Source organism: Lynx canadensis, chromosome A2 (genome assembly GCF_007474595.2).
Source record: "Lynx canadensis isolate LIC74 chromosome A2, mLynCan4.pri.v2, whole genome shotgun sequence".
NCBI classification, from domain to species: domain Eukaryota; kingdom Metazoa; phylum Chordata; class Mammalia; order Carnivora; family Felidae; genus Lynx; species Lynx canadensis.
This window is the reverse complement of record NC_044304.2, coordinates 73,584,426-73,612,020: the sequence shown is the minus strand read 5'-3', so window position 1 is coordinate 73,612,020 and position 27,595 is coordinate 73,584,426. Positions and strand designations below refer to the sequence as shown.

The 27,595-nt window shown below is 43.7% G+C and overlaps 1 protein-coding gene, 1 non-coding gene and 1 pseudogene across 3 annotated transcripts in view; 1 reads left to right on the top strand and 2 right to left on the bottom strand.

Annotated features, from left to right (window-relative positions):
- Window positions 1-7,625, top strand: part of RALA (RAS like proto-oncogene A) — a 74,258-nt gene extending 66,633 nt beyond the window's left edge. Inside the window, exons 5-6 of one of the 2 annotated variants that reach the window (XR_003967095.2) lie at window positions 5,640-7,222; window positions 7,356-7,625. Coding sequence is in view for 1 of the 2 variants with exons in the window: in XM_030307716.2 (XP_030163576.1) it covers window positions 5,640-5,762 (123 nt within the window). In the remaining variant the exon portion in view is untranslated. Of the gene's footprint in view, window positions 1-5,639 lie in introns of both variants that reach the window. The other variant, XM_030307716.2, reaches the window with a different exon arrangement.
- Window positions 7,626-8,321: 696 nt separating this feature from the next.
- Window positions 8,322-10,725, bottom strand: LOC115501452 (annotated as a pseudogene).
- Window positions 10,726-26,841: 16,116 nt separating this feature from the next.
- On the bottom strand, window positions 26,842-26,943 carry LOC115509499. The gene has a single exon (XR_003967392.1). It is a non-coding gene; the product is annotated as a U6 spliceosomal RNA (small nuclear RNA).
- Between the last annotated feature and the right edge of the window lie 652 nt (window positions 26,944-27,595).

Here is a 27,595-nt window from a genome sequence, read left to right as displayed (position 1 = left end):
TGTGGCCGGTTTTGCAAAGTATCGTCTGTACTCAAGGGTCACCTCTCCAAAGCAAAATTACACTAAATGTGGACGCTTATAAACCAAGGTACGGGGGCAGAGCAGGGTGGGGGTGGGCGCCTGGGTGATTCAGTCGGTTGAGCGTCCAACTCTTGATTTTGGCTCAGGTAATGATCTCGCAGTTCGTGGGATCGAGCCCCACGTTGGGATCCACATTAAGTGTAGAGCCTGCTTAAGATTCTGTTTTCCTTTGCCTGCCCCCCCACTTGCACGGATGCACTTAGATAGATAGGAAGGAAGGAAGGAAGGAAGGAAGGAAGGAAGGAAGGAAGGAAGGAAGGAAGAAGGAAGGAAGGTAGGTAGGTACAAGTTCATATGGAATACTGTAACTTGATGTACTACTGACCCTGAGGAGTGACTGCCAGATAAAATACCTCAGTGGCTAAATAAAAGTAACTTGCAGCAACTATTCAGTTTCTAGAATTAGGTTATATTTGGTTTCTTGCTGAGGAAATAATGTTAATAGGTAAAGGAGCTAATATTCAATGGTGTCTGTAAGACCCAGGCACTGTGGCCAGCACAGACCATTTGTCTTTAACTCTGTAAGGCATACTCTTCTCGTGCTCACTGTTTAGATGCGGAAAAGAAGTGGAAAGATTATACACCTGATTCAACTTCAAAAGGCCTGTGATGGCATCTGCTGGCTCTGGGTGCAGCCAACCCTGGTGCCCGTGTCATTTCCGCACTGTTTTACTCGACACAATGGTGTCTCCTGTGGTGTCTCCCAGGCTGTATGTCGCCCACTACTGGAAGCCTGGCACAGATTGTCGGGGGGTGGCAAGTGTTAATACTGGCTCCTATTAAACTGGCATGTATCTTGTTTGTCACAAAAAACAAATACTAGCTCCCTACAAGAGTAAGGTCTCATGTCTTGTCCTCATCTGGATTCCAAATAGACCGTTGGGTTGAAGTTTCAAAGAGGCAGATTTTGAATCCTCCCTGTGAAAAGCTTCAGGACCATCAGAGTGGTTGAGCTGGCTCGAGAGGGAGAGAGAGAGAGAGAGAGGGGAGAGGGAGACGGGGCCTCGCCTGTCGCAGAGGCCATGCCTGTCACAGAGGAGTCACCCAGAGGCAGAGGACCACATGGAAAACCTGCTTGTGGACTCACTGGGTGCCAGGTTCATCTGACGACCTTGTTAGTAGCCTTCTAGCTAAATGCTCCAGCTCTTTAAATCATGGCTCCAAGGTTGCTCTTAATTTTTTTTTTTTTTTAAGGTTGCTCTTAATTTTTAAGGAACATCTTGGAGTAATGGAAACAGATTGAGCAAGTAGATGTCAAAAAGGAGAGTGTGATTTATTACGTCAGGAGAGCCAATTTAGGTTGGGGAAAGAGTTATAGGAGAAATGTAGTCTGTTTATTTTTAAGTGTTTTCATTAAAAACATGAACACATGCTTATTATATAAAGAAAAATCTGTAATAAGGAGAAAAAGTGAGTCACTCCCCTCCCCTTCCTGTAAGGTAACCAACCACTGCTGATCAGGTGTGTCTTTCCAGACAGACATTTATCTACACTTACAGACTGGCGTGTAGAATCTGAGGGAAAGCTTGTGTTTGCTTGTTTTCCCCCCATATAAATAGGACTTTTGTAGTGTATGTAGCACATTTATATACATATGGTGTATATACAACATATATTTAGTATTTCTGTGTATGTAGATCATGTATTTCTGTAGTTTGCTTTGTAAATTTCATAACAGATGTAGTTCTTTCCATGCCGTTACATATAGACATACCACATTCTTGTAAACATCTAGAAGTGTTTCATAGTTGGGCTTTTTCGTAATTCAGCCATTTTCCCGTGAGTGACGTGCCGATTGCCTGCTGTGTCTTCTCTCACAGCAGTGCTGCGGTGAGCTTTCTGTGCACCCATGCAAGGTGCATTGTGAATTTTAATAACAGGGTGCCCTCCAGAAAGCGTCCTTACTTGCACCAAAACCCTCTCCCCACTGTCTTCCCAGCACCAGGTAAAGCAACCTTTCAAAGTCACCGGGGAGGTGGCTAAACCATTGTTTCTTGATAATTAATGAGACATGTTGTAGTTGATTCATGGGCCATTCCATTTGTACATTTTCTGTGAACTCTGAAATTACTTTCTTTTCTGCCCATTGATCTTACGGCTTTATTATTTTGATTCCTAAAGCGTACTTTATAGTAAAGACATTAACCGTTTGTGCATTTATATCTGTTGTGGATATTGTCTCCTAATCCATACTACATCTTCTAACTTGGCTGATTCTTGTCTTTTGCCATGGAAAAACACTAGGGATTATGCTGTGAAATCTTTCAGTGTTTTCCTTTCTGACTCGTGGGTTCTGTGGCTTTCTTAGAAAAGCTGTCTCCCATCCTAAACTTAAAAACAATTAAAAAGTTAAAAAAAACTTACCTATAATTTTTTCCCTTCTTTTTTGTTGGCTTTTATGGTAGATCCTTAATCTGTTTGAAAATTTAATATTGTCTAAGTGCTTAAAACAAATAAGGCAGAGGTTTAGATTTAAGCTAATGTCTGTTGATGCTTTTCAAAAGAGAGGTGTTTGTCGTTTCTAGTAACTTTTGTTTTTTCAGCTGTAAGTATTGTAAGCCTAGCATTCTGAGCCTGTTTGTATGTTTATCTAGTTTTGTCTTATTTTGACTTGTGTGAGAAGGATATCCTGTGATCTCTACTCTGGATTTAGAAGAGCCAAATTTTGTGTATACCAGGTTGCCCTAAAATGGGAATGGGAAAACAAAGGAGACAGGAGAAGAAGAGGTGGGAGCAAACAGAGAAAAGTAATTTTGAAAAGTGTCTATATTAAAAAAAGTCAAAGGCAGCCCTGCGCTTTGGGGATGATCATGTGCCTGAGGTTGTCGAAGCCAACCCTTTATTCTTTTTTATTTTTATTTTTTTAGAGAGAGAGAGAGAGAGAGAAAGAGAGAACACGCAAGTGGGGGAGAGGGACAGAGAGAGAAGAGAGATTGAATCCCAAGCAGGCATCACACTCAGCGCAGAACCTAACACAGGGCTTGATCCCACGACCCTGAGATCATGACCTGATCCGAAATCAAGAGTTGGACACTCAGCCACCTGAGCCACCCAGGCACCCCCACAGCCCTTTATTCTTATCCCTAGTTACGCGTGTCCTTCCATGTGGCCGTTGGAACAGAGCTTCCATTAGCTTTAGCTCATTATAGTAGCTGATGCAGACTTTACAAGTTCCCCACGGCGTTTGCTAGTCAAGATGACCTTGGCGATTTCTAATAGGGATTCATTTGAAGTTCACTGCGGATACTTATCTAAAATTAGAAATTAAACCTTCTCCTGATGTCTGTTCCATAGTGATAAGTCCACATCTGAAAGCCGCAGGGGAGTCCTCGGATATTACACGTAGCTAGTTTGGAAGCTCCCTGCCCCGATGGCCAACTGTGGACTCGAAGCACAGGGTTCTGAAATCTCCATCCTGGGGAAGCCGAGCCCGTGGGCCCATGGGGTCTGTGTCACCTGTGTGTTTTGGTCTCCTGCATCCTCTGTGGATGTTCTTTGCTCACTTTTTCCCTGTTTTAACCATTCCCCTCACCTTGTGTGTTGGTCCTGTGTCCATTTGACTTAACCCACTAGTCTCTGATTGTTCCTTGCCTTATTTTTTTTTTTAATAGCCTCCTTGCTTTCTGACTGACTTTTTGTTTTTCACTCCAGATCAGGAATCGTCCACTTTGTCTAGGAAACGCTGGTTCCCTTGGCAGGAATGGTATTTAGCAGCCAAAGCCTGGGGACTAATTTGCTTATTGTTGTTGGGCTGTCGTTGCTTCGTGTCCCTTCAGTGAAGTGCTGGCACATATGTATTCTTACAAGGAAGCAAATCCTGAGAGCCCACCGTTACTTCTGATTCAGGTTTAGCACTCGGGATTTTGACCCCTCTTCTCTTACACTGGAAGTCTTGGTTCCTAACCCACATCAACATAATTGCTCCCTTACACTGTCCTGTAGCATCTGTATAAAACTGTTCAAAAGGACGATACCACTGCTACTAGTAACAGCCAAGTTACAAAGTGATGTCGGAGATCCGTCTTTTTTATTTGTTGAGCTTTTGTTTTTGTTTTTCTGTTCGGCTTCTCTTCTGAGACGTACATTCTGTATACTGTGTTTTAAAGTCCCTCGAAATAATCCTGTCCCCCGTAGGATTATGTCACCAACTCTACGTATAGTCTTATTTGTTTTAGTTTGATTCTCAGTTTTTGTGTCCAGTTTCATTTTTTAAGACGTAAGACATGTCCATTTCCAAAACAGAAGTTGTATAACGAGATATATTCAGAGATGCCTCACTGTTCCCTGTACCCTGTTCCCTTCATCCTCAAAATAATACTAGTGTTTGGTTTCATTGTTTCTACTTCACATGCAGGCGGATCCACGTAACCCATATTCTACACACGCACAGGCTCACTCTCTACCTGTGCTTTTCGGCGCCTTGCTTTTCCAGTCGGTCTCCTTTAGAGAGCTGGAGGCATGTTTGAAAAGGCACACTGGCCGTTACGTAACCCACATTTGTTGACTTAACAGCATTCAGAATGCACAAGCTAACCAGAATTTTTTAAATGTTTGTTTTTAATCGGTGTGGTGTCACTTCTTATTTCATGCTCTTGAGAAAAATAAAAAAATAAAATAGAAGTAATAACTGAATTTTTTAATTCAGAATTTGGGTATAAACCATAAAAGTTATTCATCCATTCATCATACACGCACATAACTATTCGTGTACAGTGTGAGCCCTTATCCTTCTAGGCTCTTGTCTGTCTGCACTCAGACATTTGCTATTGATATTTAACTTTTGAGTTGTTACATTAGTAATTTTTAAATTATTATACTAATATCTCTCCTTTGCCAGTTTCTAGACATCAAGACAGACTTGATAAATTCTTAGCCTCTGGTATCAAAATGACAAAGGAAGCACTCACTTCCCTTAGCTTTGTTTCTAAAAATGGACCTGAGGAAAAACCAGTTATTAAATATAAATTTTGTTAAACATAAATTAATTACTTTTAAAGATGAACTGGTAAGATACATTTATTAATTGTAAATTGCTCAAAGACGGTCCATTGAATTTTGTCTTTGGAGCTATCATCACTTGTCTTGAAAGTTGGGATGGGAAGATCAGGTTATATTTTGTGAACATTTCTACCAAAAAGCATAACTCAGAACATTTCCCGATTTTCCCAGTGTACTTGAAGAAGACTCTAGTTTTGTGCTTTCCTGTCCCTACACGCCTCAAACAGGAGCTCCCTTTTTTTTTAATGTTTATTTTGAGAGAAAGAGAGCACGCATGGGTGGGGGAGGGGCAGAGATGGGGAGAGAGAATCCCAAGCCGGCTTCACACTCAGTGCAGAACCCAGAGCCCAACACGGGGCTCGATCCCACGACCACAAGGTCACGACCTGAACTGATATCAGGAGTCAGACTCTCAACCAACAGAGCCACCCAGGTGGCCCCCAGACAAAAGCTCTTAAGTAGTTACTCTTACTTATTCCCAAAGTTTACTGCTCCGGTTCCAAGAAGTACCAAGGTCATACTATCTGGTGGCTTTATTTACCCTATTTTCTTCTTTCTAGGTATTTTTTGACTTAATGAGGGAAATTCGAGCCAGAAAAATGGAAGACAGCAAAGAAAAGAATGGAAAAAAGAAGAGGAAAAGTTTAGCCAAGAGAATCAGAGAAAGATGCTGCATTTTATAATCGAAGTCCAAACTCCTTTCTTATCTTGACCATACTAATAAATATAATTTATAAGCATTGCCATTGAAGGCTCAATTGACTGAAATTACTTTAACGATTTGGAAATTGTTATGTATCACTAAAAGCATGAATTGGAACTGCACTGAGAGTCAAATTCACTTAAAAAAGAAATTAATGTGGCTTCACCAAGAAGCAGAGTTCAACTTCTCTCATAATTGCCTACATTTATCGCGGTCCTGAATGTAGCGTATGGGCTTGTGTGTCGCGGGCAGTCTTTCTGGAACTGTTAGAGCCGAGACGGGGTGGGAGGGATGAGAGGAAAGGCTACTTCCTCTGGTTTATTACAAAGCTTAAATTTTATATCATTTTAAAATGTCTTGGTCTTCTACTGCCTTGAAAAATGACAATTGTGAACATGGTAGTTAAACTGTACCACTTTTTTTTAACCATTGTTATGCAAAATATAGAAGAAAAGTTATTGGCATGATTGTTGCATATAGTTAAATTGAGAGTAATTCATCTGTGAACCTGCATTAATTACCTGGTGATTAACGTAGAAAAGTGATGTAAACTTGTACATGGAAATTTTTGAATATGCCTTAATTTAGAAACTGAAAAGTACCCGGTTGTGTCATTCTGGATGTGTCCCCGCTGGTGCCGTGGGCCCATTGCCCCACGTGTCCTGGTGAGAGTATTTGCCTGGTATGGAGTACAACTTTTGTATAGACGATTCTTGCAAAATAACTGTCTGCTAGGAGTCTGTCCAAACTTAAAATGTGTGCCATACTCTGGTTCTCGAAAGTAAGGGTCCAGAGCTCCTTGATCGCTTTTCATTAACCGTAAGGTAGTTTGACATGAAGGGCCAGCCCATACTTGTAAGATAATTGTAGACTGTGGGGATTCAGTACAGTTGTTTCGGTGAACCCTCGGTCCCTGGAACTCCCTTTTTACAAGTGGTGAGCGTGTGTTAAATTGTTGGTCTCTCGGGAGCAGGGCACAGGAAAGGTGTCGTTAATGCTAATGCATTTTGCACTAGAACATTCGGGAAGGTGTGCGTGTTTGCGGCCGGTTCATTTCTACATTTGCACTTAGGAGGTGACAGTTTGGCTGCAGGAGAGTTACCCGGAGTCCCTGTAGTCCGTGTTCATAATGGAGAACACCGGAGCCACGCTTTCCTAACGCTAACATCACGCAGTGAACCCCGAGTATGGTGCAGAAGGCATGTTTGGCATCTGCAGACCGAACACCAGCCTGTGTCGCCCTGGCGTGCCGTGCCCACTGGAGGAATTCTAGCATGCTGTTTGGGAACATAATTTCAATGGGAAATATACCACTGTCCAGATTTTTGTTATCTTCTTCAGAATGGGGCTAAGACGGCTAATTCAATAAACTTTGTCTTTCTTTTTGCTCAGTCCTGATTTCAACAAGTGAAAAATGCATTCAGGCGTTCCAGGTAACAGGTGTGTATGTGAAGTTAACAAAAATAGGCTTTTTAGGAACTCAGCTCTTTAGATATTACATCTGACTTGTCATGTTAAATATTTGTCCTTAAAGGGTTTGAGATGTACATCTTCCGTTTCGTATTTTTCATAGGCTATGCCGTGTGCAGAATTCAAGTTACCAATGTAACCCTGGCCCCGCGGGCCCGGCGGTCTCCGTGTGTACTCATCACAGTCTTATTTAACCAGGGGTCCTAACCACTAACATTGTGACTTTGCTTTGAGACCTTTCCTCTCCTGGGTACTGAGGTGCTATGAAGCCAACTGACAAAGACGCATCACATGTCTTAGGCTGATGCCACTACCCGATTGGTTTATTTGCAATTTGAGCCATTTAAAGACCAATAAACTTCCTTTTTTTAAATGCTTGTGGTGTTACTTGATGTTTACGATATATGTAACATGTAAAATTCAGACGACCCGACCTGGGCCTCTTCATCAGAGATTTTAAAGCCGCTGAGTGTCTTGAACTCTCAGTTTAGGGCTTTCTTTTGAGTGATGCCAGATTTCCTGGATAATAGAGTCATTGCTCAGGCTCAGGGAGGGCTCAGAAATGGGAGGACCCCATGTGCACGATTACGTGGAAGATACCGTTATGCGGTCACAACTGCGCATTACTTTTAGAAGACTGCCAAACTAAAATGGCTGGGGGCCAGCTTTTATCGTGTTCTAATTGGAATGATCCCCAGAGACCATATAATTCCCAAATTGTGGCAGGAGTAACCATGCTGTTACCTACCATTCCTTTCTTTTCTTTCTTTTCCTTCCTTCCTTCCTTCCTTCCTTCCTTCCTTCCTTCCTTCCTTCCTTCCTTCCTTTCTCCTTTTTTCTTTCTTGTTGATAAAGTAAAAATTTGGGTTATTCATCTGTTCATGACACAGTACACAAGAGGCAAAGTGTTTCACATAGATGTCCAACTCCCTGGAATGTTAATTTCTTTCACTAAAAAGACTAGACATGAGAGGCAGACGGTGCTTAGGCAACTGAAATAAAGATGGTGAGGGGACACTGCCAAGGTCATCCTCACGGGGACGGGCACAAGGGGACTGTCAGTCACAAGCTATTTTCTAAAACTTAGCTGGAAACAAAGGAACACCACTTCTGGCCGCTCCTGCTGTCGTGGGCCTCGGTCACCCCCGTCACACAGGTATGGCAACGCTTTCTGATGGTTGCCCTTCCTGTCTTGCTGGATGCTGTACTATGGGGGCTTGCTGTACTTTCTCATGAATTCAGACCTCATTTTCACCAGGTCCGCTGCACTGCGAGAGACCATGATTCTAGTCAGGATTTTATCGTGAGTGACCTTGCCCTTCATGGAGTCGTACAGTCAGCAGAATACTGGGACTTGTCCTGAATGCACTGGACCAGGTTCAGGAAAACCTCTTCCAGGTGTCCTTTGACTCCTTGATGCTCTCCAGCATGTCATAGCTCAGTAGCTTTTTATCCCTGGAAGTAGCCAGACACTTTCTGGAGGTGACACACTCTTCACTCATGATGCGGATCCAGTTGAACACATCAGTTCCTTTCCTCTTCACTCCAGCATCCTAGAGATCCTGGGCATCTTGGTCAGTCGGTTTATGATTGATGACAGAGTCGTCTTCCGTTCTACCCTTTTTGAGGGCAACCGTCGGCTTGCAGAAGTCACCAGATGTGTCAGAAACGATGTCCTCCAGATCAGTCTTGTACATTTCCTTGTAGATTCTGTTAATTTCTTGAAGCTCCTGGTTGGTCCTTGAGCAGATGATCTCAATGAGAGAGTCCCCATCAGTCCCTAGCCCCTTCATGGAGGTTTTCAGCTCAGAAGCATCACACGGAGCAGGTGGCTGGACAAGGCTAACTTCAGAGCTGATGCAAGTTTCTTTTTGGTCCTTCTCTGGTAGGCAAAGGCAATATCCTCTGTTCTTGCTGCAGTTGGTCAAAATGTTGACAATGGTGACCTCATCCACACCTTTGGTCTTGATGGTCATTTCAGTGTTCAGAGGATCACTCTCAGGCTGATCAAGATTGGTGTGCTCTTGGACAGACCTGTATGCACTTGGGAATGTGGAGTGATCACCCTCCAAATTGAGCTTGGAGATAATTTCATGAACAGCAGTCTTTTTTTTTTTTTTAAATTTTATTTACTTATTTTGAGAGAGAGCGCCAGTGGGGGCGAGGCAGAGAGAGGAGAGAGAGAATCCCAAGCAGGCTCTGCACTGTCAGTGCAGATCCCAACTCGGGGCTCGATCTCAAAAACCGTGAGATCATGACCTGAGCCAAAATCAAGAAGAGTCGGACATTTAACCGACCGAGCAGCCCAGGTGCCCCACTTTTCTTAATTCATAAGCAGTGCCAGAATGAGCACATATAAGTTATAACTGGCATAGTTTTAACCTCACTGGACCCATGTTTAACACCAGTATGGGGTATGATGTTACATATATACCAAACAGAGGTTAGATTAAATTCTGGTCTTAAACTAAATCAGAGTTTCATGTCTCACCATTCTGTGACAAGGACATAAAACTTAATATTTGGCAACCATCAAAGCATTTACCAAAAGTTCCTGTAAAGATTTCAAAGTAATGCTTTTGATTTAACCCCATGTTAGAAGTCTCCTTTAGCAAATTACTTAGGAAGTCAAGAGTGGCAGGTCAATAGAGGTCTTCATTCATGCCTTTCGTTTTCTTTAGATTTGTATATCCCCCACCGTGGGCGCTGCTGGGAATATAGCAGATGAAGGACAAACATGAGTCAGAGACAATTACAGAGATTCACACGGAAGAAACTACCCCGGTGTCCCATGCCGATGGAGAGGAAGTTAAAAAACGACAAAGATTAGGTATTCGGCCTCTTTACTCTGGGCTAGACCGCCTATTTCTTATGACTGTCAACATGAAAAATAATTATAACAAACTGTGCATCCTATATGCAAGATACTGTATATATGTATTTAAATTTAGTGTTAATCCTATGAGGTAGGTGCTATCATTTACCCCTGTTTTGCAGCTGAAGAAACTGAGGCCAAAGAACAGAAAAACTTGCCCGGGGCCACAAAGCTAGCAACTGTTACCTGGCACTGGAAGCACAGTGGTCTGGCTCCGTGCACAATGCAGAGTGGGGACGAGAATTCATGGTGGGATAGGCCCCACACGTCCCCAAGGCTGCAGCCGAGAACGAGAGGCGGAGGCGAAGGGGCCTCCTGTGTGTACAGCCTGGTTGCTGAGACAAAGACCAAGCGCCAAGAGGGAAAACTTTGTGCAGAGCTCAGCTGTGGAGTCAAGCCTTACAGCGTTTTTCCCATAACGTCAGGAAGGAGTCAGCCTGCTTCTGGCAGGCCGGAAATCTCCTCCCATATTTTCTTAAATGCAGAATGACTTTCCAGGCCTTTTGCTCCAGCAGCCCCACACAGGACAGGGGCCTGGAGGCAGGCGGGAGGGAGCTTTGGCCGTCAGTCCGTATTCTCCGTCTTTACAAAACGCCATTTCTGGGGATGGGGAGGGGCCTGGGGAGCACTGAACATCTGTTCAAGAGAGGCCATGAGGCCTGTGATAACTTGCATGGCTAATCTGATAGAAGAACAAGATTCCTTTTATCAAAAACCCCGATGAAAACAAACAGCTGAAGTGTAAAGGTGTTTGCAAGCAGCTAGCAGGAAATGCTCCTAAGGGCAGAGTGTTTGAAACACCCAGGGGCCCCTGGGTGGCTCAGTCCGTTAAGCATCCGACTCTTGGTTGTCTGGCTCAGGTCACCATCTCACGGTTGGTGTGTGGGAGCCCTGCATCGGACTCTGCACTGACAGTGCGGAACCTGCTTGGGATTCTCTCTCTGCCCCTCTCTCTGTCCCTACCCTGCTTGTGCTGTCTCTCTCTCAAAATGAACTTAAGAAAAAGAAAAGAAACAGCCAAAATACAAGAGTGTGTTGGATTGGAAGGGAAAGGAACAGATAGATATGAAAGCCAACATCTGGGCCCCAGCTGAAAGGTGGGTGGAGGAAGGGTGAAGAATTTCAGCCTGTAACCCCGAGAGTTGTGCGCAGACTGATCTTTGCAAAGGATGCCAGATGTCGTGGAAAGATATGGAGATGTATTTTCTAGAGTCCTGGAGGTTGGCTTAGGAGGGGCCGTAGCCAAGATTCCCTCAGATTACAGGCCAGAAGCGGGAAGTAACTTGCCTAAAATCACACAAGTGATGTAAGAACCAGAATTAAAGCACAGGTCTTGGCTTCTAATTCCTTGTGAGTGGGGGAGGGGCAGAGAGAGGGAGAGAGAGAGAATCCCAAGTGGGCTCTGAACCATCGGTGGGTCTCGAGCCTACAAACTGTGAGATGATGGCCTGAGGCAAAATCAAGAGTCCGATGCTTAACCGACTGAGCCCCCCCAGGCGCCCCTGAGGGTGCTTTAAATGGAGACAGCTCGGGGCACCTGGGGGGCTCAGTCTATTAAGCATCCAACTCAATTTCAGCTCAGGCCATCATCTCACAGTTGGTGGGATCGAGCCCCACTGACAGCATGGATCCTGCTTGGGACTCTTCTCCCTCTCTCTCTCAAAACAAATAAATAAACATTTAAAAATAAAATAAAGTAAAAATAAATGGAGACAGCACAAGAGGAGGCTGTGGAGGCTTCTGGAGGCTAAGGCTTCCAGAACCTGGTAACTGGAATTCCAGTCTGGCCTCCGTTGCTTCTCTCGGCCTTGAGGAGAGAGTCGGCGGATTTCAGATTCTTGATTGTAAAACAGGCATGCACGGCCTACCTCCTAGGATTACTGTGAGGACCGCGGAGGAGTCCTCACCATTTTTTTTTTTTTTTAATTTTTTTTTTTCAACGTTTATTTATTTTTGGGACAGAGAGAGACAGAGCATGAACGGGGGAGGGGCAGAGAGAGAGAGGGAGACACAGAATCAGAAACAGGCTCCGAGCCATCAGCCCAGAGCCTGACGCGGGGCTCGAACTCACGGAGTGCGAGATCGTGACCTGGCTGAAGTCGGACGCTTAACCGACTGCGCCACCCAGGCGCCCCGAGTCCTCACCATTTTTGCTACAGGGCATGGATTTCGTATATGCAGAGGAAGGTTTTCACCGTGCCTGGCCCCCTGTTCCTAACCAAACCCATGTCTGTGTGACATTCTGTTTGGCATTGATTAAACCGTGCAGATGCCTTCCTGAGCCCGTCTATTTCACGCTGACAGGTGAGAAAAAAGGAACTAGGAAACTTGTTGAAGGAGCCAGAGATTCAGGTTGTCCCACATCGGTCCTCAGCGAATCTTAGCCCTGAATGGACCCTCCGATGACGAGTCACGGGAACTGGAAAGTGAGGTCTGCAGAGACCAGGTGGCCTGTGCAATGTCACAGCAGGAAAGGCAGAATCAAGACAGTCCTGCTCTGCTGGCTGAGTCCACTCCTTGCGGTTCTATCCCACTCTGGTACCTCATGAGAGTCAGGAATCCTCCCAGCAAGGTGGGGATACTAGGCATGAGGATCGTGGAAAGAAGGACAGGTCGGATACAGCTCGTGATTCCTCAGCCTCACTGGAGCCCTGGGGGAGAGGCAAAGTCAGGAATCCTTAACATGGGCATAAGTAATCACTCTGGCCTCTGATATGAACCCTCCAGCCTAGGGGAAGCCTTCAGGACACGTATTGACTGAGTCTGGGGAGATCCAATCATTCAACGTCTTTTGACACTTGGTGTGCAGGAGGCACACAGTTGAGCATTGCTGAAGAATTTTGGGCCTGAAGATTTTCTTTTAAGATTTTATTTTTTAAGTAACCTCTACACCCAACATGGAGCTTGAACTTACAACGCCAAGATCAAGGGTTGCATGTTCCACTGACTGAGTTAAAGCAACCCAAGGTACCAGCTCCAAGAACCAGCACCCCCCACTATGCATGAGGTAGCATTTGGGAAGGATGGGGGGCTCATTGACTCAAACCACCAAAGTAGAATCACCTCTTCACCTTTATCATCCGTTCCAGTGGTCGGCTTGGGATCGCAAAAAGCAATCTTCTTGAGCGGCCAGTAGCATACGGGAAGCACATGGGTGAAACAGGTACGTGCACCTACATATGCACATCATACCTTGCCACTCTCTTATCTGGCCCCAGCGTACAACATTCCTGAGATAAGGAAAATGCTGTAAATCTCAGAAAAGTGACAGTAAATGAAAAGGACAGTACATGCTGAGATGGGCCAAATAAATTGTGAAACCTACGTCATGGTTGTATGTATTTATTCTGAGACAGAGTAACATTCGTGAGCTTCTATCAACATAGGACTCAGAAAGGCCAGCGCCAGCCAGCACCATATCCGGGTTGCCTCCCTGGGCCCCACCATGCCCTACTGGGTGTCTGCCAGAGAGAGATGGAAACATTCAAGACAATCAGCAACTGCTTTCTGCCTTTGCTCCTCTGCTGGGAGAGGCTTCGGCTGTGTCATTGTCCTGATGCCAAAGATAATGGCTTCTAGGAGAGAAGGCACAAACCTTCTGAGGTCATTGACTATGTGGGCCTTGGAAGGCCATCCTGAGATGGTCAAGGTCGGCAGGTCTCAGCAGTGCAGCAGCATGGGGTGCTTCTAGAGTGGAAATCTCTATGCCAGGAAGCAGGTTCCTTTTGTTCTATGACAGACCATTCATTCATCCATCCATCCGTTCATTCGTCAAACATAATTCTTCATTCTTCTCCATCTCTACCACCAGCATCCTCATGCAAGCAAAATGAGCTATTCCAATAGCCTCCTAGTTTCTCACTGTACCCACTCCAGCTCCCCTCCTGGCCCTGAGTCAGGCCATCCTGGCTACAGCAGTCAGAGCAAAGGTCAGAGCTGATCAGGTCCTCCCTTTGCTTAAACCATCGCATTAACTTCCAATTTTTTTGTTAGGATAAACACAGAACTTAAAACAAAACAAAAAAAAGATGTGGTAGGCTGAACAACACCCTCTCAAAGATGTCTATGTCCTAACCCCCAGAACCCATGAATATGTTACTACCTTACATGGCAAAAGGGATTTTGCAAATGTGATTGAGGCTCTTGAGATGGGGGGTCATCCTGGAATATCTTGGTGCACTCAGTGTAATCACAAGCATCCTTATAAAATGGAGGCAGAAAGGTCAGAGTCCAGGTTGGAGACGGAGACAGGACAACAGAAGCAGACGGCCAAGCCACTGGCTTCCTTCCCTTCATTGGCTTCCAGTAATTCAGGACCCAAGGACATGATGACCCCCCTGGATTATGTATTCAATGAGTTAGCAACAATGTTGCTTTTACTGACCAGCCTGTCCCCCTGATACATACTAATGCTCAACAAGCATTGATTGGAGTGAGGTTGGTGCAGAGATCAAACAGCCGCAAGGAGCCTTCACACCAGAAAGGAAGCAGTTTCTGTGCACAGCGTCAAACAACATAGGAAGTGCTATCGAAGTGTGAAAAAAGTGGGGCGTCACTAAGCCACTCCTATCCACGGAGCTGTGTTGTCTATTTAACTTTTTACGATGGAAAAAATCATTCACGCACACCCGTATCTTCCATCCAGTTTCAGTAAGTAGCAACATTTGCCAATTGTTTTAATCTTTTTCCACAACTACTTTTTTTTTTCTGGAGTATTTTAAAGTAACCCCAAGAAATTATTTTACTTTACCCATCCATAAGCACTTTTCTTTTGTTTCTGAATGTTTTAACTTTTTTTTTAATGATTTGCCCAAAGTCATTTGGGCTTTTTTTTTTTTTTTAAGTTTATTTTTGAGACAGAGAGAGAGCATGAACGGGGGGGGGGGGGGGGCAGAGAGAGGGAGACACAGAATCAGAAGCAGGCTCCAGGCTCTGAGCCATCAGCCCAGAGCCCGACACAGGGCTCGAACTCACGGACCGCGAGATCGTGACCTGAGCTAAAGTCGGATGCTTAACCGACTGAGCCACCCAGGCGCCCCTGTTTTAACTTTTTAAAAAAGGCGGCATCATGTGTATTTTATTTATTATTTATTTATTTATTTTCTTATTTTTAATGTTTATTTATTGTTGAGAGAGAAAGCATGAACAGAGGAGGAGCAGAGGGACAGGGAGACACAGGATCCGAGGCAGGCTCCAGACTCTGAGCTGTCAGCACAGAGCCCGACATGGGGCTCAAACCCATGGACCACAAGATCATAATCTGAGCCGAAGTCAGATGCTTAACTGACTGAGCCTCCCAGGTGCCCCTATTTATTTTTTTAAGTAATCTCTACACCCAATGTGGGGCTCAAACTCCTGAGATCAAGAGTCTCATGTTTGTTCTACCAACTGAGACAGCCAGGCGCCACCATGATTTCTGAGTATTTTATTTATTTGTTTTAATTTTTTTTAATGTTTATTTATTTATTTTGAGAGAGAGAGAGAACATGAGGGGAGGGGCAGAGAGAGGGAGATAGAGAATCCCAAGCAGGCTCCATGCTGTCAGCACAGAGCCCCACGCAGGGCTCAAACTCATGAACCGTGAGATTGTGACCTGAACTAAAATCAAGAGTCAGATGCTTAACTGACTGAGCCCCCCAGGCACCCCGTTTCTGGATATTTCGAAAGAAATTCCAGCTCTCACGTCACTTCACTTACAAACACTTCGGGATGCACCTCCAATAGGTGAAGGTGATTTTTGTTCCCACATATGACATCATACCTAACAAACCTAAAAATTCCTTCAGATTGTCTAATACCTAGTCTGTATTCAAAATTTTGCTGTTTTCTCCCCCCAAAAGTCTCTTTTTCATTTGTTTCTGTTGGGATCCAAATAGGGTCCACACACCGTATTTTATTGCATGTTCCAGTCTTTTATAAATTTTTATGTTAGAATGATTTTAGATTTACAGGCACGTTGCCAAGATTGCACAGAGTTCCCGCATACCCTTCTCCCAGCTACTCCCAGGTTATGTTAACATAACCAGGGTACTCTTGTCACAAGGAATAAATTAACACTGGTACAAAACAGTTAAGCTACAGACTACGTGAGATCTCACCACTGTTCCCCCTTTATCTATTTCACGGTCTAATCTGGAACCCGCACTGAACTTAATCTTCACGTCTCCTCTGTCCCCTCCAGTCAATGACAGTTCCTAACAGAGATGACCGGAAAGCGTCGGGGCACAGGCCTCGTGGCAGAGAAGGCAGTCAGTGTGAGCTCCCCCCTTTCCCTCACCGGCAATATGTCTAAGTCCCACTCATCTTCCCCGCCATCCTCTTTGCAGTCGGTAGGCCATTGGCATACAAAATGGTGGGTCTTACATTCATTCAAAAGACATGAGGTTGTCGACCAAGGCGTGGTGAAACACACACAGCTGGGAGGGCGATTTGGCAGGGTCTATTAAAATAGAAAACGTACGGGCCCTAATGCTCACAACACTCCCTTTCTCTGTGTCTCACTAAAGAAACACTCTCACGTGTGCCCAGAGTCATGTTCAAGGTGGTTCCCTGCAGCAATGTTCACTGGAGAAGCACCAGGAACCACTTGTCTAGGAGCAGAGGTGTGGTTAAACAAAACATAACACAGTCATACAATACAGTGCGTTTACAATAGTGTAAAGGAACATGGGGAACCTGGGCGGCTCAGCTGGTTGAGCGTCCAACTCTTGGTTTCCAACCGGATCATGATCCCAGGGCCGTGGGATCAAGTCCCGGGTTGGGCTCTGGGCTGAACATAGACCTTGCTTGAGATTCTTTCTCTCTCTCTCTCTCTCTTTCTCTCTGCCGCTCCCCTGCTTGCTTGTGCTCTCTCGCTCTCTGGCTCTGTCAAAAATAAAAAAAAAAATAAAAGTTCAACAGTGTAAAGGAACAGACTACAACTATTTGTCAGCCTAAGAAGTTCTCTAAGCCTGTGTGGCTCAGTCCATTAAACGTCTGACTCATTTTCAGCTCAAGTCATGATCTCATGGTTTGTGAGTTGGAGCCACACATCTGGCTCTGCACTGAGCGTGAGAAGCCTGCCTGGGATCCTCTCTCTCTCCCTCTCTCTCTACTCTTTCCCCGCTCACACTCTGTCTCTTAAAAATAAACTTTAAAAAAAATTCTCTAAAATATCCTTAATTCAAAAATGCATCTTGCACTGTGATACAAACAGTATAACTTTTTTGTAAAACCCATACATGAAACAGCACCATATACATTCTTTGAGTTTGTATATCTTGAGAAAAGCATTTTTTAAAAATCTAGATTATATACCTCATATACATAATAATGGTTATCACTGGGCAGATGGTGGAAAAGGAAAGGATTCAGGGATTGAAACTTTATCTAATTTATTTTACCATATTTAAATAAGGAATGCATTTGGGGCACCTGAGTGACTCGGTTAAGTGCCCAACTTCGGCTCAGGTCACCATCTCACGGTTTGTGAGTTCGAGCACGGTTTGTGAGCTCTGTGCCGACAGCTCAGAGCCTGGAACCTGCTTCGGATTCTGTGTCTCCTTCCCTCTCTGCCCCAGCCCTGCTCACACTCTGTCTCTCTCTCTCTCTCTCTCTCAAAAATAAACAAACATTAAAAAATTTTTTTTAATAAATAAATAAGAAATGCATTCAGGTACTACTTACATAACTGAAATTAATCTTTAAAGCATATGATCACACATATCCAACAAAGGCCTTATATCAAGAATATATAAAGAATTCTCAAAGCTCAACAGTAACACACAAACCCCAATTAGGAAACGGACAAGAGACATAAACAGGTATTACACTAGATGACAAACACATGAAAAGATGTTCATCATCATTAGCCATTAAGAAAATGCAAATTAAAGACACTGTCAAGATAATGAAAAGATAAGCCACAGACAGGGAGAAAATACTTCCAAAAGGCACATCTGTTAAAAGATTGTTATCCAAAAACATGCAAAGAACACTTAACATTTAACAATAAGAAAACAGGGGCACCGGGGTGGTCCATTCGGGTTAAGTGTCTGACTCTTGATTTCAGCTCCGGTCATGTTCTCATAGTTTCCTGCATCAGCTCTGTGTTGACAGCTTAGAGCCTGCTTGGAATTCTCCCCCTCTCTCTGCCCCTCCCCTGCTCACTCTCTCTCTTTCTCTCAAAAATAAATAAATAAACATTTTTTTTAAAATAAGAAAACAATTCAGTTACAAAATGGGCCAGAGACCTTAACGGACACCTCACCACAGAAGACATACAGATGGCAAATAAGGATATGAAAAGATGCTGCACGTCGTGTATGTCACCAAGGAAATGCAAGTTAAACCAAGGAGCTACCACTACCCGCCTATTAGAGTGGCCAAGATCTGGCACATTGACAACACCAAGTGCTGGTGAGGATGGGGAACAGAAAGAACCCTCATTCACTGCTGCAAATGCAAAACGGAACAGCCACTTTGAGCCCAGCGATTAATTTTATAACTATTATTCTAAATTCTTGTTCTGTTATATGGCTTAAATCGTTTTTGATCAGTTCGTTAGCTGTCACTACTTCCTGGAGTTTCTCTTGAGGGGAGTTCTTCCGTTTCGTCATTTTGGGTAGTCCCTAGGGTGGCTTCAAACTGCAGGGCACTTCCCCTGTGCTGTCTGGAGTAACTTGTGTTGGTGGGCGGGGCTGCATTCAGACCCGATATCTGCCCCCAGCCCACCGCTGGGACCACAGTCAGACTGGTGTGTACCTTCTCTTCCCCTCTCCCAGGGGCAGGACTCACTGTGGAGTGGTGTGGCCCCTGTCTGGGCTACTTGCACACTGCCAGGCTTGTGGTGCTGCTTCGATGGGATCTGGTGTATTAGCCGGGGTGGATCCGCAAGGTGCACAGGGGTGGGAGGGGCAGGCTTAGCTCTCTTTGCCCATCGGAGGTCCCCTGTGGGAGGGGGAGAACAACCACTTTGAAAGACAGTTTGGTGGTTCTTACAAATCTAACTATCCTCATGCCATGCAATCCAACAATTGTGTTCCTTGGTATATACCCAGAGAAGCTGAAAACTTACATCCACACCAAAACCTGCACTTGGATGTTTACGATAGCTTTATTTTTATTTTTAAGTTTATGTGTTCATTTTGAGAGAGATGTGGGGGGAGGAGGGCAGAGACAGGGAGAAAGAGAATCCCAAGCAGGTTCCATGCTATCAGCACAGAGCCCTGCAGAGCCCTTTGTGGGGCCTGAACTCACGAACTGTGAGATCATGACCTGAGCCAAAACCAAGAGTTGGACACTTAACCGACTGAGCCACCTAGGTGTCCCACAGCAGCTTTATTTATTTATTTATTTATTTATTTTAATGTTTATTTATTTTTGAGAGAGAGAGACAGAGCATGAGCAGGGGAGGGGCACGGAGAGAGGGAGACACAGAAAGTGAAGCAAGCTCCAGATTCCAAACTGACAGCACAGAGCCCGATGCGGAGCTCAAACTCACGAGCCATGAGATCAGGAGCTGAGCCAAAGTCAGACTGACTGAGCCACCCAGGTGCCTCACAGCAGGTTAATTTTTAATTGCCAAAACTTGGAAGCAACTATGATGTCCTTTGATAGGGGAATGGATACATAAACTGTGGCACCTCCAATAGTGGAGTATTCGGTTCTAAAGAAAAATGAGCCTGGAGGAGCCTTGAATGCACACTACTAAGTGAAAGAAGCCAACTTGGAAAGAGTACATATTGTATAATTCCAACTACATGACACTCTGGAAGAGGTAAAAAAATAGTTAAAAGATCAGTGGTTGCCAGGGTTTAGAGAGGAGGGGTGAATGAACAGGCAGAGCACAGATGATTTTTAGGGCAGTGAAAATATTCTGTATGATACCATAGTGATGGATACATATCATTATAAATTTGTTCAAACCCATAGAATGTACAACACCACGAGTGAAACCTAACGTAAACTCTGGATTCTGGGTCATAATGATGCATCAATGTAGCTTCATCAATGGTAATAAATGTACCGCTCTTGTGGGGATTGTTGGTAATGAAGGAGGCTATGCACCTGTAGGGGCAGGAAGTATACGTCTCTTAATTTTGGACCTAAAACTGCTCTAAAAAATAAAGTCTATTTTAAAAATGCATGGAAGTGATCCCTGGGTGGCTCTGTCGGGTAAATGGCTGACTCGGCTCAGGTCATGATCTGATGGTTTGTGGGTTCGAGCCCTGAATCGGGCACTGAACAGACAATGCAGAGCCTGCTTGGGATTCTCTCTCTCTACCCCTCTCACATTCTCTCTCTCTCTCTCAAAATAAATAAACGTTCAATTCAATTCAATTCAATTCAAATGCGTGGAAAAAAACCTCTCTATCTGCAGATGACATGATTTTGTATATAGAAAATCCAGAAGGATCCATTGAAAACTATTACAACTAATAAATTCAGCAAGGTTGAGAATACAACATCAATATGCAAAAATCAGTTGTATTTCTATATACTAGCAATGAACAATCTGAAACTGAAAATAAGAACAACAATTTCATTTACAATAGTGTCAAAAGAGTAAAATACTTACGGATAAACCTAACAAAAGAAATGCAAAATGTATGGTTTGAAAACTTAAAAAAAATTGTTGGAAGAAATTAAATACAAACTAAATAAATGAAAAGACATCCTGTGTTCATGGGTTAGAAGATTTAATATTGCTAAGATGGCAGTACTTTCTTTTTTTTTTTTTTAATTTTTTTTTTTAATATTCATTTATTTTTGAGACAGGAAGAGACAGCATGAATGGGGGAGGGTCAGAGAGAGAGGGAGACGCAGAATCCGAAACTGGCTCCAGGCTCCGAGCGGTCAGCACAGAGCCTGACGCGGGGCTCGAACTCACGGACCGCGAGATCATGACCTGAGCCGAAGTCGGATGCTTAACGGACTGAGCCACCCAGGTGCCCCTCGATGGCAGTACTTTCTAAAATGATCTACATATTCAATGAAATCCTTATCAAAATCCCTGATTTTTTGCAAGAAGTGATTCTAATATTCATATGTAAATTCAAAAAATTCAGGATAGCCAAAACAATCTTGCAAAAAGAACAAAGTCCTGATTTTATTATATTTTATTATTGATTTCTTTAGAGAGGGAGAGAGAGAAAGAGCATGGGAGCAGGAGAGAGGGGTGGAGAGAGGGGCAGAGACAGAGAGAATTCATGCTTAGTGTGGAACCCAACACGGGCTAGATGCCATGACCCTGGGATCATGACCTGAGCTGAAATCAAGAGTTGAAAGCTCAACCCACTGGACCACCCAGGCACTCCCAAAGTCCTGATTTTAAAATGTATTACAAAGCTAGTGTAATCAAGACTGTGTGGAAGGCATAAGAATAGACAAATCGATCAATGGAATAGAATGAAGAATCGCTTGCAGTCAATCTATTTTGGACAAGGGTGCCAAGACAAATCAAAGGGAAAGAATAGTTTTTCAACGAAATAGTGCTGGGACAACTGGATATCCACATACAAAAGAATGAAATTGAACTCTGTTCATACCATACAAAAACATTAACTTGAAATGGATCAATGACCTAAACATAAGGGCTAAAACAACAAAAGTCTTAGAAGAAAATACAGACATAAATCTTCATAACCTTGGATTAGGCAAAGGCTTCTAAAGCTATAAGACAAAAAACATATACAACAATAGAAAAGTATATAGATAAATTGAACTTCATCAAAATTAAAATCTTTTGTGCTTCAAAGAATACCACCAGGAAAGCATAAAGAATGGAAGAAGATATTTGCAAATCGTATATTTAAGGGACTTGTACCTAGATTATATGAAAAACTCATACAACATAACAATAAAAAAATGAATGACCCAATTTAAAAATGGACAAAGGATCCAAGCAGACATTTCTTCCAAAGAAGATATGCAAATGGTCATTAAGCAAATGAAAGGTACTCAATGTCTTTAGTCACTGGAGAAATTAAAATCAAAACCACAATGAGGGGCACCTGGCTGGCTCAGTGGGTGGGGCGTGCAATTTTTGATCCCAGTGTCATGGGCTCAAGCCTCACATTAAGTGTAGAGATTACTTAAAAATAAAATCTTAAAAAAAAAAAAAAAAAAACCATAAGATCCTACTTCACACCCACCAGGATGGCTATAATCAAAAAGACATAATAACAAGTGTTGGTGAAGATGTAGAGAAATTAGAACCCTCATACACTGCTGGTAAGAACGTAAAATAGTATAGCTGCTTTGGAAAACAGTTTGGTGGGTCCTGAAAAGATTAAACATAGAGTGACCATATAATCTGGCAATTCCACTCCTAGATGGAATAGCTGAAAAAAATGAAAACTTATATCCACACAAACACTTGTATATAAATGTTCATAGTAACATTGTTCTTAATAGCCAAAAGTGGAAACAACCAATCGATTCATAATAACCAATCAATTCAATCAATTCATAGTAGCCAATCAATTCAATTGATAAAATAGCCAATCAATTCAACCAATTCATAATAGCCAAAAGTGGAAACAACTGATAGGTGGATAAACAAAGGTGCTATATCCACTCCATGGAATATTATTCAGCAATAAAAATGAATAAAGTACTGATGCCCACTGCAGCATGGATGAACCTTGATGAAATTATCCTCAGCGCAAGAAGCCAAATTACAAAGGGCTAAAATTATATGATTATAAGTATGATATGATTTCTTTTGTATGAAATGTCCAGAACAGGCAGATCTCTATGGACAGAAAGCAGATCCGTGATCAGTAGTTGCTTGGAGCTGAGGGTTTGGGAGAAATAAGGGATAAGTGCTGATTGGTAGAAAGTTTCTTTTTGGGGTGACAAAAAGGCTTTACCTTCACTGTGGTGATGGTTGTAGAACTCTTTTAATATATTAAAAACCATTGATGGGGCGCCTGGGTGGCTCAGTCGGTTAAGCGTCCGACTTCAGCTCGGGTCACGATCTCGCGGTCCGTGAGTTCGAGCCCCACGTCGGGCTCTGGGCTGATGGCTCGGAGCCTGGAGCCTGCTTCAGATTCTGTGTCTCCCTCTCTCTCTGCCCCTCCCCCGTTCATGCTCTGTCTCTCTCTGTCTCAAAAATAAATAAAAGTTAAAAAGAAAATAAAAACAAAAAACCATTGAACTCTACACTTTAAATGAATGAATTATATGGTCTATACAAGTTGCATACACAAATGAATTCAGATTAAAAAAGAAGTGATGGAAAACTGAATAAGAACTGAAGAAGAACAGTAATATGCCAGGGTCAATGTCCTGGTTTTGAAACTATACTACAGCCAAATAGGATATCACTAGTGGGGGGGAGTGAGGTGAAGGGTACACGGACTCTCTGTACTAATTTTACAGTGTCCTGCGAGCCCATAATCATTTCAGGATAAAAGTTTTAAGATAAAATAGAATTTCCCAAAATCAGAATGCTCTCTCTCCTGAGAAATGATGATTTCTCCATTGCTAGAGTTTTAAAAACGTTGTGACTCTGAATCAGGATCGCAAAAAATATATAGTTCGTTCATTCATTCGAGGGCTGGTGATCAATAAGGCTTTTCTAGGGCAAATTTGGACCGGCTGCTATACAAGCCTAGGTACCCCTCCTCTATTTCCTAGGCCTGCAATGTGTGATCTGGAATGTGGAATTCTCCCAAAGGGCCTGGAAGGGCCACCTGTCCTCAGGGTTCCAAGGCTGACACAATATCTCAGTTCAGCTCTCCCTGAGCAAACCCTTCTCAGTTCAACCCCAGCTCTTAGGAAATGAAGCTGGGAGTGGTGGGGTGTGGGGAGCAGCTCTCTCCAGAAGCATCTCTGATAAGAAGCAGAGCGACTTCCCGCTCCAGGAGCCATGTGAAGATAGAGACTGAGTCTTACTCTTGAATATCCCCTGCCTAGTGCTTTGCCCAAAACAAGAGAACTGGCTTGTGGATAGAGACCTCTTGAAGTTCCCTCTCGAAGCCAGTGGGTCTCAATTCTGACTACGCATTAGAGCTCTGAAAACATGCTCTATATCCAGAGCAGTTAAATCAGATGTTTTTGTTTTTCTTGCTTTCCTATTTCATAGCATCCTCAATGTCATTCTTACATCAGGCTCAGTGATGAGCTTCTGAGGGATGTTTCTGACTATGACCTTCAGTAGAGAGCAGCACCCATCAGTCCCGAGGAGGGTTTGCTTAAACATGATGTCAACTCGATATCCAGTTTGGGGCTTATCTAAGCTTCCACCAGTTTATTTTATCTATTTTATTTATTTATTATTTAAAAAAAATTTTTTAACGTTTATTATTGAGAGACAGAGACAGACAGAGCATGAGCATGGGGGGTGGGGCAGAGAGAGGAGGAGACACAGAATCCGAAACAGGCTCCAGGCTCTGAGCTGTCAGCACAGAGCCCGACGCAGGGCTCGAACCTACAAACCGCGAGATCATGACCTGAGCCGAAGTCAGACACTTAACTGACTGAGCCACCCAGGCACACCTATTTTATCTATTTTAATGTACATGTTAGCAAGCCCTCTTGCTCAACTATAAACCCCAGCTGTTAAAGCCAGAAGTAGACAGGACCACTTAACTCATGCTCTAACTGCAACCCATTGTTCTTATTTCTTATTGCACTTTCTTGAGGCATTGAAGAAGATGTTTTGCAATGACCAGAACATTCCAACTGCCGTGTCAGGAAAGCCCTGATAGCAACGGAATGCCTAGAAGACCACACCCTCCACGTCCCCGCCCCTGCCTACGATCCCATGCTGAACACACACTACCATCCCCCGCTGTGGTCACTTGCTCTCTGCCTGCTCTCTTGCACCTCCCCCTGCTCCCAGCACCTGAAATAAATCTTTCTCTCTTTCTCTTTTCCAAACCCTTGTCTCTTGAGTTATTGGCTTCTCTTGTGACAGGCTTATCCGAGTTTGGTCAGCAACAGGGTTGGCAAACCCAGCCAGGAGCTGTGTCCAGCTCCCTGGGTTCTCCAGGACAGGGCAGTTCAGCTTGCCAGCACCAGGGCTCACCTGCTCATTTCCTGAGTTAGTGGCTGTGATAGGTCATTGGGTAACACTTACACATAGAAAGCATAAGCCCCAAATACCAAAAGTGGTACAGTGAGAAGGAAGTCTACTTCCCACCTTGACTCCCCAGAGGCCACCGTTTGTACCAGCTCATGTTTCTTCCCAGACAACACACCCGTATAACCTTAGTAGAGATGCATCTTACAACTCTCGTGTGCTTTGGTGTGTTGTAAATCGTTCTGAAAAGAAAGATACATTTAGGAGTGACAGTAAAACCTTGGATTGCGAGTAACTGTTCTGCGAGTGTTCCGCAAGACGAGCAAACGTTTCTAATAAATTTCAGCTTGATGAAGGAGCGGTGTCTCGCAATACGAGTAGTACGTGTCGCCGAAGGTCATGGGATCACAACTGAGCTGAAGGTGCTTGGAATTCGCTTTGATACACAAGTGCTTTGGATCACAAGCATGTTTCTGGAACGAATTATGCTCGCAAACCACGGTTTTACTGTACTGCACTCTATCTACTTCACAGTGTATATTTGCCTGGTAAAAAGCTCTGTTTCTCAAACTTATTTGAACCCAGAACTCTTCTTTTGGAGAAGAGTCTTTTTTTTTTTTTGAGAGAGAGAGAGAAAGGGCACGAGTGAGGGGCAGAGAGAGAGACAGAGAGAAGTGGGGCTCACCTGGGGCTCGTGATTTTTTACCTGATGTGGGGCTCGTGCTCACTTGAGGAAGATTCTTAAAGGCATTTTCTGACACCACATATAGGAGAATGCTCATGTGGCAGGGTCCTGTTTGATAAATTAGCGAACATGTCTTCATTCCTGGTCATTCCTGGGCCTTTGACCTTTCCCCTAATAGGGCATCGGCATAGCATTCTGGGCTCACGACCCCAGAGAAAGGAGGAGTACAGCAACACAAAAAAATGTCCATTCTGGATTTCTCACTTTCAGATTACATCCTTGGGACAACAGGATGAGAGATAAAGGCTTTGAGTTTCAAAAGTCAAAGCCCTAAGGGACTTGGGGCCGGCAGTTTATGACAGAAATCACAGATTTGGATGGCTGTAAGGGAATAACTTTTTCCCTGCCTTAGGAAACCCTCTGAATTGGGGAAGGGAGAAAAATATCAGAACAAGATTAGGCACCGGTGAGTGTCCCAGAGAAGGGGAGGACATGATAGAATCCCCAGAGAAGTTTGCTACCTCCCCTTGGTAACTCCGAGGGGAAACCAAACCCCACGGGGAAGTCCCAAGTCCAGGATGGCACAAAGTGTCTTAATGAGAACTGGGTTTTGCCGCACCGGGTAGAAACTCCACAATAAGGGATTTATACACTTTGAAATTTCCTTTATCTTTAAACAAATTATTTTAATTCCAATATAGTTCACACACAATGTTATATTCGTTTCAGGTGTACAATGTAGTGATTCTGCACTTGCATACATCACCCAGTGGTCGTCACTGAAGGTGCCCTCCTTCATCCCCACCACCTGTTTCCTCCAGCCCCCCACCTCCCTCCTCTGCTAACCACCAGTTTGTTCTCTACAGTTAAGATTCTGGGTTTTTTGGTCTCTCTTCCCACCCCCACCCCTCGTTCACTTGTTTTGTTCTTAAATTCCACACATGAGTGAAATCATATGGTATTTGTCTTTCCCTAACTGGCTTATTTCACTTAGCACTATACTGTCTAGATCTATCCATAAAAATATGAAACGCTTCATGAATTTGCATATGTCATCTTGGCTCAGGGGCCATGCTAATCTTTGCATGGTTTCCGATTTTAGTTCTGATTTTTAGTATATCAAAGCGAACACTAAAACTTATTTCTCGTTAACGTACAAGTCCAGGTTGGTCATCCAGGGCTAGAAGTGTGCTCCACATTGTGAAGAACCCGGGTACCTCCATGTTGTTGCTTTGTCTCCCAAGGCCTCAACATCAGATTTCCAGTTCTGGGCAATAGGATTGAGGAAGAGACAGCGAAAAGACAAAGGGAACCCACATGCTGTTTCCTAAGAAAGGTCTATGGAAGCTCCCATATATTTCTATCACATTCATTTCACAGGAAGTTACTCGCCTGGTGTTATGGGTTGAATTATGTCCCTCACAAAGATACGCTGAAGTCCTAACCCCCATACCTGTGAGTATGACCTCATTTGGAAATAAGATCTTTGCAGATGTAATCAGTTTAAGATGAAGTCATTAAGGGTGGGCCCTAATCCAATATGACTGATGTCCTTGTAAGAAAAGAGAGAGACATGGACACTGGGAGAAGACAACATGTGATGCTGGAGACAGATGTGGCTTTCAAGTGGGATTATGATGTGAGGAAAGCTGTATTCTAAGGAGACTATCTCCTCACTATGTCATTACAATTCTTAGTGGCTGGCGAAGGAGCCAGCAGGGGCCGGATCTTGAAGGACCTCGAATAGCAGGCTTAGAAGGCCTCCGAGGGTGG